We start from the raw sequence: 20,128 nt of genomic DNA, 5'->3' as shown, positions 1-20,128 counted from the left end.
GTCGTTTAAATTTTTTCTTTTCCATGCAAAACCATTTTAATGAACTTGACGGAAGAGAGATCTGTAAAATGATGCAGACCAAATTTGAAGAAGGTTTTAAGATTTTCCTTTTTAAGCTCAGGTGGACCCTAAAAGGGATCAAGCGGAACCATTTGAACATATTTGAGAGAGGATCTTGCTACAGACTACGACTGATGTATTTCTGATCATTAGTTTAGGAGAAGAAGAATGATGTTCATGTAAAATATGGATGATGGAAGATGGACGCCGGACGCCGGACAATCCAACCATATGTGTAACAGCTCAACCTTAACCTACGGTTCCGGTTAGCGAATTAAAAACAGAAATATGTAACGAATAGGAAATATATTTAGCCATTTATGTAATAAAACACAACGTATCGAACAGTGAATATGTATGAAAATATTTATTTGTGATAAGAAATGCTTGCTTATCTACCGATTTTTATAACAAAGATAATTGGCTTTAATACTATCTGAACCGCTCTACAGACAAAAAGGAAGTTATTCACTTAGATGGTGCTTTCTTTCATTAATCTAAGCATAGAGATAATTCCAGTTGTCTTTACTGTTATCGACACACATCATACATTACACCAAACTGAAATATGAACCCATAACACTGTCTTCCACAGTTCAGTTGCGATTACATTTTCAGCTAGACGTGTTTTAGCTATTTGTTAATTTTATTTACATATTATTAAAATATATATTTATTTGTATGGAGTACTTAAAAAGTAAAAAGAGATACTGAATTTATAAACAGGCATAAAATTAAATTTTTCAAAATGTCTATTGTTACACTAATATACAGGAATGACGTTAGCACTAGTTAGAAAGTAACTAGACAATCCGTAGCATGGGAGGATATCATACAGAGGATACCAGTAGCTACAATTATCCTCCAAACTTGAAAAAAAATATAAACGTAAAACCTGCTTTGTCAATTTGATCATTTTGGTATTAAGACACATTCTTTAAGACGTTGCGAAACACAAAAATCATTTAAAATGATACCGATAAATTCTTAACTAGGATTATCTATTCTTTATAACATAATCATTCAGAAAATATTTAAAAATATTGAATATGAGTTCAAATGTATGATAGGCATTCTGAACGTTTTGCCTTATATTTCAAATGCATTGGAAAACATTAATCTTCCTTTCCAAAATTGTTATTATTAATGTCTATAATACTTGTATATTTGCCATATATATGCCAGTTGAGAGGCCAATCATTATTTTTACAGACAGTAATATTTTTATACTGGCCTCTCCTACATTTGATTTACATAATATGAATAGTATGAACAATAATCTATAGAGAATAGCAACTACAATAGGTAAAAAAAAAACATTACAATCACTGACTAATATACTATTATATGCCATTCATTTTTTATTTTGCTGGGAACATTCTATCTATGTCCAAGTTAATTATCAAATAATACATGTCTCATATGAAATTGGCAAAGCACTAATGATATGATACTTTTGATGAGTATTAGATATTACATTGCATTAAATACACCCTCGTATGCATGCGCTGAAAACATAGTTTATAAATTTAAACGTATATACTATTGGAAAATTAACAATTAAACATTGAGATTTATTCAACTTATAATAACATATATCCATATGTAATATGATATATTATATAAATTGCGAACAAAACTTCAGTAATCTACCATACTGATAATTACCACAATAATAATATCATAACTACAAAATGCAATAGTTAATCTACTTTTCTACCTGGCTTTAGATATATCAATGTTACATTTTTTTACAATTTATGTAACAAATATAAAAATATTTCAATAACAATTCATAATTTTACCATGAACTCGTAGATTTGAATTGACCAGTGCTTCATTTGATATGTTTGGTGAAATCAAAGTCAAGTTACAAATAACATATGGCAGCTTCTATCTTAATTATCAAAATAACTTCTCAAAGATAGATATCATACAGGGAATGTCACGTTCCAAAACACAGCCTCCCAAAAATAAAACCCATAGCACGCAGATGTGCACACTTCTAAAACACACACTCACATACAAATCAAACCCACGAGGACAAAACAAACAAATAATGGAACACAGTGGTGTACCGCCTTAAAACTGTCAGAGGCAAAAACCACACCGGGGACCTGAAACCGGTTTATGGCGCGCACTTAACCTCACTCTTACCCCCACCATGTTCCATTGTAAATAAAATTAAATATCTTACACACGCAATGGAAACGAAAGGCATGGCTCCTGTATAATTATTTTAAAAGAAAACCTTAAGTATCAAAAACGTATGTACTCAGTGCCTTTGCAGAAGACAGAGCATCAAGAGAAACACCTTTAAGGGCCCGACGAAACAGGCCAGAAATCAAAACAGTTCAGTCCAGGTGGGATCTAAAAAAACTGCTTATCACAGAGTCCCCACCTCTTCTGACAAGCGAGGGAAGCGTAGTGTCTAACTGTAAACGGGTTGAACACTAAACATGCGGTGTGTCTCAAACAGATGGGTCGTAACCTCTTTTAATAAAACGTTTCATAATTGTACTAAATACAGTTGGAAAATTACCATGAACATACATATACACATTAAACATTTTGTGAAATATTTTGGCAATGTATACCATTTACTTAAATAATTATAATATCTAAATTACATATATACATTGGCACATCACAAATAATGATGCTGATCATTTTTCCTCTTCATAGTTTCATACTTTGACATATCATTCTAATGCAGCAATTGTTTACCACTGCAAAAAACTGAAACACGTTTATTTTTAGTGGCACTCTGTTGTATGCTTTATGGAGGCTGGCCTGCAGGGTTACTGGGCATTTTTGACTTCAGATCTCTCAGTTCTTGCATAATTGAATTCCCAAATCTTTGTAATGTTGTATCCAGTTGATTTACCCTCGATTCTAAAGTGTTTAATTCAGATTTTATTTCAGTTTTAGCATCCCTGAGTTCGCCTGATAATTTTGCAGTTTCGAAGCTTTTCAAAGTGGTTACATTTAACGCCTCAAGCACTGGAGTTATGGGAGTAACAATTGTAGTTCCGTAAGATGTTCCACCTTCCACCATTCCCACGCAGGTGTATTCTCCATCCCGATCACGTCTTTTCATCAATACAAGAGACCCGGAATCCCCAAAATCTGCGAATTTTCTTGGCTCCGAGTTCTGTTGTACTTCGATTGATTTTACTTCCAGTTGATTGTGCAATGTTAGCATACAGTCTCCTACATCAAGCGTATGGCTGATTGTTTTTACGCATATTGACGGTTCGTTCAGTACAAACTGGCCAACAGTTTTGTTTGTTGTACATCCAAACTTTACCACAGGGTCATTATTTATTCGAGAAAACCCATGTGGTTTTCCGGAATCGAATCGCACATCATCATGGGCTGTTAATAAAAATATTAAAAAATAACTGTGTGAAGACGATATAATTTTGCTTAAGAGGGAATATTCAACATCTGAAATCATTCTATTTAGATGCATCAGAACTGGCGAAATGATTACATTTATAAAAATAATCTGATGTTATAGGTCATGATAAAACATGAATTTAACTTAAAATGTAAAAGTATACATCCTGAATTAAAGCACACATGATGACGTCACTTTACACAACATGGTAGCTAATTCTTTAAATTTGATATATCTAAATGGTTAAATGTTTTTGTTAGAAGTGCGAATTTTCCTAGTTTAATGTTAAAGCCATTTCTTCATAGAGTTATTAGCAAATGTAGCATGTTCATCTTTAATACAAATAGAAAGTGGTAAATGCACTACTTCTTTAAGGACAGATTAAATATTGCGATATGATATCATCATTTTCTCAACAATACACTTACTCATCTTGGAACTGAAACAGTGAAGTGTTGATACAGTATGTAACTTCATTTGCGCAACTTGATATCGATTATGACAAATGAAAATTTAAAAAAATATTTGTCTGAGGTTTGATCCTCTTTAAATTTAATGAATATGCATACATGTATATTGTTTTTCTCGGTTCGCTTACCATGAAAATCCCCTGCGTTTGGATGTCGCGTTTCGATCTGGAATAAAGCGACTTCTACTCCAATTTGACCATCATTTCCGTCTGTATATACAGCTTGCACAAGTCGTCCAACACCATTGTTTGAATTCCCTGGCTGGTTAACAGTTTCATGGGGATAAAAGTTTGGCCAGTTGATCGAGCCAGAACGCTTTAAAGCTTCCATATACATCTGGGGCAAAAGGACATGTGCGCACGTAAAACCGCATAGGCCATATTGTGGGTGTTCAATAAATCCCCCAAGAGTCCCGGCATTTTTACTCATTTCGCTTCCAATTTGACAGCCCATTTTTAAAACATCAGTATCTTCAGTACTGAATGGAGTAGCTGGATGGGTCACGAAAACTCCCTCTCTGACATCAATTGGTATACCGTCGTAATAATCCTGGAAGGGCTCTTCATCAATGGGTACGTAATTCTTTGTATGGACGTAGAGTACGATACATGGTTCCCGCTCTATCAGAAAATCGTCAAATCCGTACCGTTTTGATCTCACTGGACTTGGTGTAATTATTGACAGCATTTTATGTTTCGACATAAGAATTGTTGCGTATTTGTTTATACATTTTTTCAAATTTTCTAACTCCTTCAATGTTAGACACTGATCTAAAAAGATTGGGTCAAATGTTACCGTCTTCGCCTCTAAACTATATTCGCCCATCTGTCTTACTTTTAAAGTGTATTCAATTTCATCTAACACTGCAGAAGATAAAGATCCATCTGTCAAAACGACAAAAACTATGTTTTTGCAACTATCCTTCGTGGTGTAGGACGGTAGAATGTGTAGAATTTTTGAAGATTTGTTTTTGATGCAAACACAAATTTCTGCACATATTTTATGAATCAATGGATCTGTCCTACCAAATCGTTCAAATAACTTGTCTAGTGTACACTGATCAGGTAACATGTGATTTTTTAACAACCTGTTAGCAAGCTGCCGAGCTGTAGCTGAATCTTCACAAAAGCACTGTTCCCATTCGGGAGTTCCAGGCACTGAAATCGAAAAGGACAATGGCTACTAATATTAAACAATATTTGAGACTTTACCAGCCATCGAACTTTTAACATTTGTGTTATAAAGAATAATTCTATCAATAAATAATTATCCTAAACTAATTGTACATTAATGTCTTCCATATTTCCATATACCGTTCTAGACTAAGTGCATGCCGACTAATCATATATGATATTTTTGTTTTATTTGAGACTGCGCAATCATGTGTAAGAGTAAGATGCTTCAAGTTGTGCCTACTCAAGTTCTTGAGAGGACTAATAACGCAAAAGTATTATAATCAAAATTGTTATATATCTTAGAATAAATAGCACAATGTTTACAATAGAATCACTTAAATGACCTTTGTAAAGAATTATCAAATGACACACTCCATGTTTCTGACGGGGGATCCGCGCATAATGACGCCGACCACATAGAGCAACGTAGATTATAGATAAAAATATAGATAAAAAGCAACTGCTGGGTTTTGCGTTCCAGCCACACTTGTGCAATACGTTTCATAATTGTCCTTTAGTTATTGTATCACTGCATACCAGAAGGCTCACCTCTGCCTTATGTATTCATCAGAAGTTTTTTACATGAGAATATGCGTAAAACAAATGAATTTTTAAAGGAATAACAACATGAAGAAAACACATCTACACTGATGTAGTAAATCCGTTTTTCTTGAAGTGTACATAATGTAAATATTTACTAGTTGTATAAAAAATATATATTTAAGTACCTGTTTTACTAGTGTTCTTTAAGGTGTTGTCCGAAGGAATCGTTTTGAAGTACATGCATTCCAGACCGTCTTCCTTTTCCATCAGAACTTCAGTTTTGTCAGAGGACCGGAGCTGAGTTTTGAGCTTCTGGTACATTTCAAGTGGTGTAATTTTACAATTATCCATGAAAACAGTCACAGGTGCACTTAAATCCATAACCTGTGAGATGACATTCTTCAGTACATCGCTTCCCATCGTCACATTACAGAAGTGAACACGTTTAACAGTCTGTAATTTAGTAAAGTCTATGGAGAGATCGTCTATCTGTACATGTCTCAGTCTGAGATATTCCAAAGTTTCAAATGTAGATACGGCTGCAACAAGCTCACGTGTATCTTCTAAACTTGCTGGTCCATCACAGTCGAACCGTTCCAGATATGTCGCGTTCTTAAGACAATGAAGCAGACTAGTGAGCGCACCAGGGATTGGAAGCCATTCAACAATGCACCATCTCAGTTCTTCGGCATTGAAATGAATGCGTGCCAAATTCACCTTATCTAATAGAAGCAAGGATAGTCGGGATTTGTCTGAAAGCTGTAATGAATATCCTGGACAGGTTTCGGAGTGATCAGTGCATTCAATGTCTTGTAAAGAAACCTGTGATAACTGTGTTCGATGTTCGAAATGTAGCATCATTTTTTCTAACACAACATGTGTCATAGGGGTGCTCAGAAACGACAGACTTCTTATATTGCTCATTGTCGATATAATGGAGACATCCTCTGAAAACAGCTGCATTCCCCACAGCTCTAAGCATCTCATTGTGTGTTTCGATAGTTGCAGGAGACTTTGAAGAAGTACTCGTGGGATGTTTCCCCAGACATACAGCTTTTCAAGATTACAAATTGTCCGAATGTTCAACTGCTGCATTATGCGCTTAATGTTTCCATCGTTAATTGTTTGCATTACATGTATGCTGAGGGACCTGATGTTTGTAGCATTCATGTCCAAAAGACACTTTAGAGCCAAAGCATATTGCTTATCGACACACTGATCGTCGATAAATATGTCTTCTATATAAAACATTTCTAGGTCATCATGTTTATTGCAAATGCCTTCTTTCACACATTTTGTTATCATGCTGCAAAACTCGTTCATGTATACTCGACTTTCCAAAAACAGTGTCCCGATGTTTGCTCTGTACTCTTTTGTGACGTTGTCATTTGCTACTATTTCACTGGTTTGCTTTGTGAGACCACTTGTTATTCTTGGAGCAAATCCTGATAGAAAAACAAGAATGACGTCTAGCTGTAACAAATCTCGTACAGAGTCGTGCTTTTCAAACATACACTTCTCATCGTCCTTTGTCATTTTGTTCTTTGATGCAATACTTAAGGCAGCAAAAAACTCTTGGAATGTTTTATGTAAAAAACTGAGTTTGATATTTTCTGACGTGATTTTTCCTTGTTCTTCACTCTGAGAAAGAATTCCCACTTCTAGACACTTCTGTACATCTTGATCTTGCAACTGTTCTCTAGCAACGGCTCTATCAAAAACGTAAACAGATTCTCCTTTTCCTCTGAAAAGTGTAGCAAATGCTAATTTCCCCAAGGAAAGCAAAAGCTTTGCGCTCTTTTTGCACAGTGGATTTCTTGCAAAGCAATTAGGGAGTTTCATTGTTTGCTTTCCTTTAGTGCGAAAGTGTTTGGTACATTCCGCTCGCCGAAAGAGCAACTCGAGCATGTTGCTGTATATTTCGCATTGTGACTCTCCGAGATCTGTGCCTTCGTACCAGAGACAAAGCAATTGCATCAAAATAACGGGGTTTGACTCAAATTTTTGCAAACCTTTAGACGACAACATATTAAAAAATGTCTCATCTGACGTATTCTGTTTGTGTACATTCTTCTTGTTAAGGTAAGCAAGCACTTTGCAAACTAGCCTTTTAGACGACTCTTTTCCAAGGCCTTGAATTTCGAGGCGTTGATCAATATCAGCACCACAGTTTCTGACACTGTTCAGTGTCCACGGTCTTGAGGTTGTCAAAGTTGTGCATACCGGACGAACTTTTGTATGTGGAAAGTCAGATTTGCCAAGCTCGCAAAATTTACTCGCTGGTTTAGGATGTCGCCATTCGTCTAAACCATCCATCAACACAAGACAACGTTCCTTGTGTAAAACATCCTGGAGCAAGGTATCTGTATAAAGATGGTTTTGATCTAACTGACTTAACACCAGTGTTTTAATCATAGCATCTTGATCACATTCTTGTCGAGCATCTCGCAAAGATATGAGAAATAGAAACTCAAAGAGTCGCATAAATTCTTGATCTGTTTTTGAAAAATATGTATCATGAGCTTTCTCTGGGTTATGCGCTTGACACCACGCTAATGCCATGTGTTTTGCAAATGATGTTTTCCCTGTGCCAGGAGGAGACGTTAAACATATGTTTCTGTATAAGTCTTTGCCTTTTGTCTTCACAAAAATATCTTCAAGAGAACTCACATCTTTATACATTGGGTACTCTTTTTCGTCGAATAAACCCTTGTCCAGGCCGACGACCGTTATTGCTGGTGGTACATAGAAATCCAATAAAGGCGCCTTATTTTTCTGAATCAGGGGTGATAATGGCAATGTACTATGTCGCTCCCGATAGAAGAGTATGAGGTCGCGTTTTAATTCTGAAACAAAAGTAAAACTGGTCAATTGTCAACTGAATACTATAATGATATTATGTATAATACAAAAAGAGAAAAAAGCTAAGTATTGTTCTACTAATACAAGAAAGAAAAACTTTTATTTCAAATAGTTGTGAGATCGATTAAAGCAAATCAATAAGCTTTCTCCATCTATAAGGTGCATATCAACTTGATATCTCTGCATTTTTTAAAGATACGATGAATTTTATTTCAAGAAGACTGGGTTGCCATTAGTATAGAATGTTACACGCAATCTACAAAAACAAATGTACTGAGTCAGACTAACTTACGCTGTTAGATAAAAGTAAGTATCCATGGGCAAATGTTAGGTACAATGTCTACCTTGTAATTGCATTCAATGTAAAAATATATTTGGGAAATAGATTTTGCGTGCTTTGTTGGCAAATAAAACTTGGTTTTGAGTTGAGATGCGTAGTAATCTAATCACGAAGGCAAAACATTTCTATTTCCATTCTACCGCGTTCGAGTTACACCAGGAAGGGATGCTAATCTGTAATCCTTTTTTTTTAGGCGGAATAGCCAAAAGTAGGTCATTTTGCGAAACGTGTTTCAATAGACTAAACAATACACGGTAAAATCTTTCTTTGTTTATATAAAAGAAAATTATTAAAAGTGTTAGAATCTTTGATATTTCTTTTCATTCTAAATGTTTCAGTGTATACTGGAATTATGATAAATGATAAAACACTAACCAGATTTTAACTGTTTATAAGATTCGTTCACGAAAGAAGACGATGGCAACGAAAGCCTTCTCACATTAGCCGTCACTCTCTCTGAATCATTCATATTAAAATCGTCCGTTTCATTCTCCGAGGGTTTTCGTAATGGAACTGCGGTTGCTTTCTTAAGATTTTCCTTTTCTTGTGATTCGTGAAGTTTCTTTACTGTCTCTTTAAGTTCGGTAATTGCAAGTCTTTTCTCAGATACAAAAGCTTCTAACTGACTCGTTTTAATCTTCCTGTTTTCACGTGAAAATATGTCACGACAGCCGTTTAAAACGTTTAATTTGAGTTTATTTACTGCTGTGTCTTGATAATTGCTTCTTTTGCTTTTTCCAATCTGCCTTTTCTTCAGCCCATTTCCTTTTATTGCTGACTGAATAGCATCAGTCAAAATGGCTACTATTGTAGGCGTGCTGGTCTGGAGTGTATCTGCTTTTAGCTGAAAGTTAAGTTTTGTAAATAGCTGTTCAAAAATATTAATGTACATCAAATGGTTAATGGTACAACGTTTTGAAAACAGATACTGAGATGGAAAGATTAAATTGAAACCAGAAAAAACAAGGGTGCCAAAGTCACAAAATACGCCTGTTGAGAGCTTCTTAGAAGAAAAGTTCCAAATGGGTGTCGTTGGTGACCTAAAAGTGAACGTTGAAGTCAGTAGGTAGAATCATTCACCTTCCATATGCATTTTAATAAAAGAAGTCACAGTGACCTTGGCATTTGAGCTATTGCCCTTAACCTAAAATGTGTGTCATGGGTGACCTGCATATCATCAACCCATTTAAAGGCCATACGAGAAAATTTCATTCGTATATTTTTTGGCCTTTGACCTCAAAGTTTGACCTTGACCTTAGACCTAGGGATCTTGTTCTTGCGCATGATTCTCCGTCTCATGGTGGTGAATATTTGTGCCCAGTTACATCAAAATCCCTCCATCGTGAAGACGAAATGCTCCGGACAAAAGTCATTCTTGTATATAACCTTTGGCCTCTAAGTGTGAACTTGACCTTAAACCTGGTCTTGCGTAAGACACTCCGTCTCATGGTGGTGAACATTTGTGCCAGGTTACATCAAAATCCCTCCATGCATGAAGAAGAAATGCTACGGACAAAGTAATCCTTCTATTTGACCTTTGGCCTCTAAGTGTGACCTTGACCTTAGAACTAGGGACCTGGTTGTTGCATAAGACACTCCGTCTTATAGTGGTCAATTTTTGTACCATGGTACATTAAAATCCCTCCATGCATGAAGAAGAAATGCTCAAGACAAAAGTCATTCTTGTATCTGACCTTTGGCCTCTAAGTGTGACCTTGACCTTAGACCTAGGGACCTTGTTATTGCATTAGACACTCTGTCTTATAGTGGTAAACTTTTGTGCCATGGTACGTCAAAATCCCTCCATGCATGAAGAAGAAATTCTCCGGACAAAAGTCATTCTTATATCTGACCTTTGACTTCTAAATGTGACCTTGACGTCAGACCTAAGGACCTAGTTCTTGCGCAATACACTCCGTATCAGGGTGGTAAACATTCGTGCCAAGTTACCTCAAAATCCCTTCATGCATGAAGAAGAAATTCTCCGGACAAAAGTCATTCTTGTATCTGTCCTTTGGCATCTAACAGTGACTTTGGCCTTAGATTCAGGGGCCTTGTTCTTGCACATGACACTCTGTCTCATAGTGGTAATCATTTGTGCCAAGATACATCAAAGTCCCTCTATGCATGAAGAAAAAATACTCTGGACAAAAGTCATTCTTGAATTTGACCTTTGCTCTCTAAGCGTGACCTTGACCTTAGACCTAGGGACCTGGTTCGCATGACACTCCGTCTAATAATGGTGAACATTTGTGCTAAGTAACATCACAATCCCTCCATGCACGAGGTGAAATACTCCGGACAAAGTTTGTGGACGTCGCCTGCCTGCCTAAGGCGTTCTTATAATACGCCCCGTCTTTCAGACGGGCGTATAATTACGCAGATTCTGATTTAATTTTAATTCATAATATATCACTGTATCAATCAATTAATTTCTAATGCTCTTACGTTTTTAATTAGTCAAGGTAATTGCTGGTATATACAATATTAGAATAAAAGATAGTACTTGTTTGAGTTTGGATAGAGCCTCTTTTGCTTTGTGGTCATGCTTTAATTTTGAATCTGTTAGCACATGTATCATCAAGTTGATGTAATCGAAGACCTCCTTGTCTGACACAGTGAGACTGTCGGAATTGCGATAGGTCTTCTCAATCTTTAAGACCTGCATGAACAGAGATACAATTAGTTTTCATATATCATAATCTCATGACAACTTATACTCGTATAATTTGATTTAGTCACGACATATCATTTAGTCATTTTAATTGTCAGTTCATATGGTAAATATCCAAAGCATTGAGTATACATGTACACAGTGTACAAATATATGAACACAATCCATTATATTTATAACTGTGCTTAATACACATAAAATGTCTATAAATAAATTAGTTGATTTTTTTTTCAAATTAAGGTAGTTCTGCACGTTTGGATCGAAATTTATTCTACAATGTAGAATTTGATTAAACCCTGATTTTTCACAACTTACAACTTCAGAATATACCTAGAAAATTCAGCAACTAAAAAAGATAGGGTCGTGTGCTTGAATTTTTGCTAGACTGATTTGAAAAATTTGGACATCACGTAATATTTCATAATGGGAGTCTATCGGAAAATCATAACTTTCATAACATTTTCGCGAATAGAAATTTTTCTAAAATGTAGATTTTGATGAAAAATGTGTAAATAAACACGTGACCTATAATTTGGTGAAAGAAAATGTATAGGTCCGTGTGCTTATTTTTAAGATATTTGACCAAGATTAAAGTGAACTGGACATTTCACGCTAATTTTAAGACATTTTTTAACTTTTTAACGTGTCATATGTTTTAAAATCATATTTTGACTTTCGAAATATAGCAACAGTGCCATTGTAATTTACTCACAAGTTTTGATTAAACCATAAAATTATTTTCATCTCCGTACGCCGAATCCAGTCTTTATTCTACGTTTTCCGGATAAATGACGTTACGCCATCACTACCGGTTTATCAAACGTGCAGAACTACCTTAAAAAATATCGTACGTTTATGACTTCAAACACTGCATATCACAGTAGTTAAATTCAACCACTATGTCATATCTAATATTTGTTTATGAATCAACTCTAACATATACGTGCAGTCAACTGATTGCACACGAGTATTGATTTCCTGTGTTAATACGCAGTAAATTCGCGCTCATCATTTACCTGGGAAATTGTTGTTTCTTCTCTGGAAAGGTCTTCTGATATCTTTTCATCGTAGCGTTTGTTGTTAAGTATGACACGAATAAGGCCGTAGAGGTCAACATCTTCTATTGAATTTACGTCTTCATATGTTTCGGGGGGCAGAAAACATTTCGTCAACTGAAACGCATTCTTACTCCATTGTTGAGCATCTGTATTTCTCCAAGCTGGTTCGGCAACGTACCTAAAAGCTTCTTTCACTCTATCCCTGAAAATATTGCAGGTACCATTTGGACATTGGCGGGGTTGTTTTAACGAAGAACTATGAAACGGACACTGTTTTCGCTTGCATAACCCAACAGTTGGACATTCCAAAACGTTTTCTATTCGGCATTCAGAACAAAGTGGCTTTCTACGAATCTCCTGCAAGATCATACAATGGAACTCTACTGTTTCTGTTTCAACTACTCCTTGCAGACCCTCCTTCGTTATTTGTAAGGCAAGACCAAGTTTCAGATACTCAGAAAATGTCTGTTTTGACAGTCTTGATTTATAGTGTGCCATCATGTAACTCTATCACCTGTAAATACATTTTGCAGAATCAAAATAATGTTAAACCACACTAGTGTATTGTAATGATGCAATGCTCTTGTTGTATTAAATTATATATTTTAGCTGTATGTTGGTCTCCTACTTAAATGTCTGTTGAACACGCTTGCAAACTGACTGATGTTGTATCGAATCAAGCAATGATATTACCATCACATCCAATACTTAAAGGTTTATAAAATACACATTGAAGTAAAAATCGGACAAGTTAGTTACATCCCTGTTTTGACAATTTGCGCCAATTCAATTCATATTGATATATCCTTCGAATACTATAGGGGAGTGGTTGAGGATTTTCCGGACAAGGTTTATATAAGAATAGCACAATATAAAGAAATCTGTAAAATGAAAAAAGGACATAACTCTTTAACCATGTAAGATACATACATGTCCTGGCAATATGTTAAAGTTAACTGTATAGTTATACATCTCTGTAACAAATGTTCTTTAAAACTATGAGTTATTCGGACAACAATTTCGGGAATGACAGATGGAATGACATTCTGGAAACTATATACCCCGTCCTGCCTCCACCCATCCCTTGAACATTTTCAATGAGCAAAATGTTGGATACAACTTAATAAAGCATGTATAAACTCTATTATCATTTAAATAAATTATACAGAACAAACCGTCTTGTAAACAGATCGGAGCGTGGACTAAGGTATATTCGTAGATTAAGTAAATTAAACACAAATATGCTGGTTTCAGGTTGAATTCACTTGATGTTCTTTACGATTTTACTTGAATATTTGTACATGAATCCCAACAGAGGGTATTATTTAGTTTCTTTACCTTCAAACTAAATGTAGTTCATGTCTCAAAGTCATCAGTGATCAGTCAAATATCAAAACGTATATACCAGAAAGTAATATTCCCATCTATATTGACAGTAGTGTCTGAAAACTTTTGTGATACAGGCTTTGATGTATGCTATATTCTTTTCCGAGTGTTTTGCAGGAAGCATGATTGATATGGCATTGTTTTGAAGCGAATGAATTTCATACAGAATTTAAAGAATATGAAAAAATGACCCAACATGGTGGCATTCAAACAGGTAATGTAGTTTTCAAGTTTTTTTTGTATAGAGATTAATTCTGAGATCATTTTAGCTTCTCTATGTAATGATATAAGGAAACCAGACTTACTTGCTTGTAATTTTCATCGCATTCAAATTTACTATTTCGTTTTAGAGTCATACAAGAATTATTCATATACGAACATTGGATGAAATTAGGTACGCGGCCTCTGAAGAGATGGTGTTTGAATTAATGGTGTACATAGAAGAACAGGCACATAACTCATGTCCACAGGTTCTCCATCTCGAAACAAATAAAAGTATGTCTATAACGTGCCGTCACTTCAAAAGTCATGACATCCTAAAATATCCTATTTAAATACATCTACATCACAGAAGACCATTGTGAAAAATCAGCGTGATAATGAATGAGTACGACACATTTGCCATACATAAAGACCGAAAACCAACTTGCAAAATAATTTATAAAGACATACTTTGGAAATAAAGAACGCAAACAAGCAAATTTAACCTTACTCGGTTTGACTGGGCCTGGTCTATCTGGGAGAGGTATTGAAAAGTGCAACACACCTATATTGAATGGACTTTATGATCCCAAATGAGAAGAAATAATTACAACTATGAGTCCAAGTGTTAGGAGACGTTTTGTCGCCGCCACATGGCTCTGAAAATACTACGGTGTGATAGTCTAATAATACATACGATCCTATCGAAGCAAAGAACGCAACCAAGCAAAATAACAGCAGACTTAGTTTGATTGAGTCTATTCATAGGAACCTAATTAAAAAAGCAACACGTCCCCGTACTTTCCTTCCCCACTAGCACCGCTAATGTTCCTTTATTTACTGGTATTACAAACTATTTTAACTAAAGACAATCCTGTAATACCGTTATTCCTCACTATTTGCTATTATATATTTTCAATAGAAAAAGTAAATGTATTTTTGTACGGTATCATACTGAAGCTCAAAGGGGACATGTGAGTTTTATTTTTATATTACCTTTCAAAAAACAAAGATAGCTTCTTTTGCTTTTTTATATCTCGTGGCCACGGGATAACATTTTTTTCTTTGTTATATCTTGTGGCCACGAGTTAACATTTTTGTTTTTCTTTTTCTTTTTTACATCTCGTGGCCACGATATAACTTTCTGTTTTTATTTCTTTTTTATATCTCGTGTCCACGAGATAATATTAAAAATCTCACATGTCACATGTCCCATCTGAGCTTCCGTAGTATCACTTATCTAATTCCGTTTTAATATTATCATATTGATTTTCTTCCTTGCATTGATTTAACCTAAGTACCTTTAGATAGTTTATACTGTTGTTATATTTGAATTGATCAAAGCAATGGCGACGAAACACCAGTACACGGAAGTAAATAAGTTGAAATTTTGTTAGCAAAATCGTTTTAATATCATTTTATTAAAAGTTTTTTTTTTATTATTTGAAATTAAAAGAAAAGATGTACTTACAGGTGCGACAAATTTACTCCAAACAATGTGTCAATATGTGAGGACATAGCAAGAGTTTCAGTACACGTTTATCAAACATTAATGATTTTACGAACATCTTGAAGTACACTGCTTTTTATTTAAATTGTAATATGTTACATCTTTAAAAAGAACAACACTGGTCTCTTAATGGTACATAGTAAATCCTCCTCAAGTTGACATTTATTGCGCTAAAATAAGTTGCGCATGCGCGTTATTGTGACAAAACTGTTATCTTTATAACCAATACGGAAACGATTGTATAATTTTAAAGTGAAATGTTCATACTTTTTGTAAGAGGTCCTGTTCAAAATTTGTTGTAAAGATTGCATTTAGTTAAAGAATGAATTACATTTCCTGAAGCGAAAGTATTATTGTTTCCTTGTAAAGCTTTAAGACATTGTTTTAAAAAGAATGCTACGTCTAACACACTTTTGAAACAAATATTTTATGAAGATTTATTGCAAACCGATATTCATCATGCGTTTCCACTTTTTATCTTCTCAATTACTATTTCTTACACATGAAATATATTGAATTCCAACAACACTTCGATATTTCACGCTGGTCTTGTTTACCACAGACGAAACATTACCGGTAAGGTACTATAAAAATAGAATTTGTTCCCAGTCACCTTTTATTCCAAATTTTAATAAAATACCTTTGTATGATATTTAATGTACCTTATAAAATATTCAGTATCTGCTTTACACTCGTCACAGCTGGCTTATTCCTGCATTGCATAATTTTCACAAATCAATATAAACAGGTTTATTAAATGATACGGGTGAGTCAATATGCTGACGCGTCATTATGGGTAAGTTCACATGGAAGCTCTAGGGAAGGGTAGGCTGTTGTGTAAATGATACTTACTCCCACCAGTAAAGTAAGCGTGTAAGTTTGGGCCAGATCCATTAAAATGTGTAAGAGGAGTAATCCGCACAAGCCTTTTCCACAGTATTTTGCATATTGTAAAATTTCAAAGGGTTATTTCTCGGTAATGGTACATTCATGTCCTGACAATATGCGCAGATGCACTTCGTATATATTCTACAAAAAATGTAGGAAGAGTTATCCAGAAAAGGCGTATATACAAATGTAATGGCTGTGCAATATAAAGTCTGCTATGAATTTTTAAAGAGCATAACTCCTAAGCCAAGCAATGAACATTCATGTTTTGGCAATACGTCAAAGTTAACTAAATAGTTAAAAATTTCGTAAGTGTCAGCACATTTCCTAGAGCACTGTAGGAGCAACTAAATGGCGCTGTCCCTAACATCGAAAACATTTCGCATCGGCATAAAATTGGTACAACTAAAAAGATGATACATAAGCTTTTCAAAATCTACAAAACAGTTTGTTATTCTAAATAAATTATACAGAACAAAGGTCTTAACTAAAGACTTGAGCGTTGGCGCTAGTGAAAGACAAAATTGTATATCAAGTAAGTTAAGCAAAAGCATGCTGGTTTTATGGAGAATTCGCTTGACACAGCATTTCACTTTATGACAGTAGTACTGACAGTAGGTATTTGTGGATACATACTTCGGTGTAAGGAATATAAATTTGTTTATATACTTTCCCGGATGTTTTTCATGAAGTACGATTGATATGGTGTTGTTCTGAAGCGCATACGTCTTATGTTTACATATAACTTAAAACATCGGGAAAACCGGATTTGACAGTACCTTGATCTACAATCTCGTATTTGACCCGAGTGGATTTTGCTGGGGGAGCTTGCGCAGTGTTGATCAGACCTGACGAAATCCTAGAAAGCCGAATACATCATTGTAGATCAAGGTACTCTGGTGCTATAACAGTCAAAATGGACTATAATTTAAGGTAGATATCACTGAAAACACGGAAAACTCGTTTAAAACTTTTTGATGCATAGAATGTCGAGACGCCATCGTTACGCCTTCCGACTGGACTAAAATGCAGAGTTTTGTATTCGTTAGCGAAATACATGCTGTATTTGAGACAAAAATTTGAACATATATTATAAAAGGAAATCTAACCTACTTGTTTGTGGTTGACATAGCATTCAAAATTACTATTTCGAAGCAGTCTCTCTCTGTACTGGACAAAGAATTCAATGCGAAATACGAACAACTATAACTCTGGCAACTGTGTTTCCGTAACTATGCAAGTAATTTTAAACTTCCAAGAGTTTAAGAATAAAACTTTCAAATTGAATATATCCTTTGGAAGGAACAAACGCAAACAAAAGACCAAATACCTTACGCAGTTTCATGGGAGGTAATGAAAAACACAATACGCCCACGTCCCCGTTGAATAGATTCCATGATCCCGAAAGACCAGAAATAATAGGTCCAAGTTCAGAGCGAATTTTTGTGACAAAATAAAAGTAGATTCAGTTTGACACAGTCTATTCAAGAGTATAGACATGACAAAAACATCAATAGACAGTCCAGGACCCAAAAATAAATCCAGCAACCATAACTATAACTATAGGTATCTAAACTGGCAGTGCTGCAATAAGCTGATTTATTTTCTGGTGAGTTGGAAGAACTCCTGGCCTCCAGAAATATGAAATAGTGTATGCTTGATAGATTTTCGTCTGATGGAATGATTCGTTTTAATATCATAGACTAGTATACATGTACACATATATTCATTGGTGGTCAACAAATTTAGAACACTTACAAAATATCTAAATGCGTCTCGTTTTATCTGGTTTTATAAATCTTCAATAGAAATAATTGCGTTACGGTATTATATAGCTTTGTCTATTTTACGTATTGATATGTTTTCTTTGGATTGCTCGTACATGAATGGAAATTTCAACTTAGCCTTGTTACGTTACACTGTTTATTCACACGGCGATGATACTTCAGTACACGGAACTAACATAGGAAGTTGTAATTGTGTTGATGTGATCTGTTCAAGACGTTTGTAGTATATTTTTAAATTAAAAGAAAAGATTTACTCACAGGTGCGACAAGTGTACTCCAAACATATTGCTTAAATCTGTCAATATGTTAGGGCATAGAAAGAGTTCCTGTACACGTTTATCCAAAATAACATATCAATGCACTAGATTATTTTACTGCGCATGCACGTTTCAGATAACAATAAAAGATAACCAAAATCTCGTGAAAAAATGTTATCTCACCGATAAGAAAACGAACATAACAGCTTTATAAACGTACGTGCCTTGAAGTGAATTGACATTTTGTTTTGGTAAAAATGCTCTAAAACTGCTTGGAGAAGTATTCCTGTAAAATGTCCATAAAAAGTTCCATGTAATGTTTACAGTAGCATGTAATGTTTACTTGTAAAGTATCCATGTAGAATTCCGAAAAAGACTAAAATGTCTAAGGTGCGTTTTAATAAAATAAATGACATAAAGGCTAACACGCATATTAGATGTATTAATTACTATAGTTAATGTTGGTATTGTTAACCACATACGATAAATATACTGTTAATGCACTATAGAATTACAATTTGCTTCCTGTTTTAAGTACCATCTGAAATTTCATAAAAACTGTGTATGTTATTTAATTTATCCTACGTATTTTATATGCATCACAGCTGTCTAATTTTTGCACTGCGTAATTGCTCAAATTGATATAAACATGTTTATAAATGATATTGGTGAGTCAATATGATGACTAACCTCTGTCAATCTGACATAAGAACTTAATCTTCTAAACGAAGATCTCAGGATGACCTCTTCACATTCATATTTCTGTATATTTTGGCTTTCCGCTATTGCTATTTTTATTTTCGCAAATATATATATATCAGACGACTAGTTTCAACAAGCATTTGGATGAAAAATCAAGATAGTGTCAAATGTCACAGGGTGAGAAAAATGTGCAGTCAGTCCGAGGCTCGAACCCGGGACCACACGCTTACAGGGCGGGTGCTCTACTGACTGAGCTAACCGGCTGCCTCACACATATTCTCTCCTTACGTGATCAAGTCCGTACTGTGACATATGATACCTCTCAAAATACGAGGGCGCAGTCATGATGTGGTCGTCATAATGAACGTGAAACACCCAGGCTTAATATAGATTTTTGAAACTTCTACTATTAATTTCAAAATGTTGAAAGCAAGGCTCTGATTGGCTAGCAGAAGTTTCTTCAGAGCGAGTCTATCAATAGCACATACATAGTGTTAATTGGAGATATACTTTAGTCAAATTGACCTTCAAGCACAGGAGCGGCAGAAGGTAACTTGAGGACAGGTTTGGCCCCAAGTAAAGATAATAAATGTATCCGTTTTATAAGTTTTGTAACGGTTGGAATGCTGTTGTGGCTTTCATGAACACCGAAAATGATTTTAATTAGGTAAGCTTTATTCCTTAATTCCTGTGAATTATTATTTTTTCATTTTGCCAAAGGTTGCAAAATTCTTACCATTGATGCTATTTTGTGACATCAATTCGCCAAATCCAAATAAGATTTTTTACTTGTTACATGAATTCCATCGAAG

The 20,128-nt window shown here is 34.9% G+C and overlaps 1 protein-coding gene across 3 annotated transcripts; it reads right to left on the bottom strand.

Annotated features, from left to right (window-relative positions):
• Positions 1-368: 368 nt before the first annotated feature.
• LOC123526246 (uncharacterized) lies at positions 369-19,065 on the bottom strand. Of its 3 annotated transcripts, none has more exons than XM_053522887.1 (7): positions 18,798-19,065; positions 12,544-13,099; positions 11,360-11,515; positions 9,229-9,697; positions 5,837-8,497; positions 4,062-5,090; positions 369-3,438 (listed from the first exon to the last, which is right to left on the bottom strand). In XM_053522887.1, exons 2-7 carry the CDS (start codon positions 13,084-13,086, stop codon positions 2,840-2,842), a joined length of 5,457 nt encoding a protein of 1,818 aa, XP_053378862.1. In that variant the 5' UTR covers positions 13,087-13,099; positions 18,798-19,065; the 3' UTR covers positions 369-2,839. The 3 variants fall into 3 exon arrangements, with proteins under 3 accessions (XP_053378862.1, XP_053378860.1, XP_053378861.1); XM_053522885.1 differs by lacking the exon at positions 18,798-19,065 and adding an exon at positions 18,616-18,771; XM_053522886.1 differs by lacking the exon at positions 18,798-19,065 and adding an exon at positions 15,644-16,401.
• Positions 19,066-20,128: the final 1,063 nt, after the last annotated feature.

The sequence above is a fragment of the Mercenaria mercenaria genome, chromosome 14 (genome assembly GCF_021730395.1).
Source record: "Mercenaria mercenaria strain notata chromosome 14, MADL_Memer_1, whole genome shotgun sequence".
In the NCBI taxonomy this organism is placed as follows: domain Eukaryota; kingdom Metazoa; phylum Mollusca; class Bivalvia; order Venerida; family Veneridae; genus Mercenaria; species Mercenaria mercenaria.
Note: the sequence above shows the minus strand (reverse complement) of the source record. Positions and strands in the feature narration are given on the sequence as shown.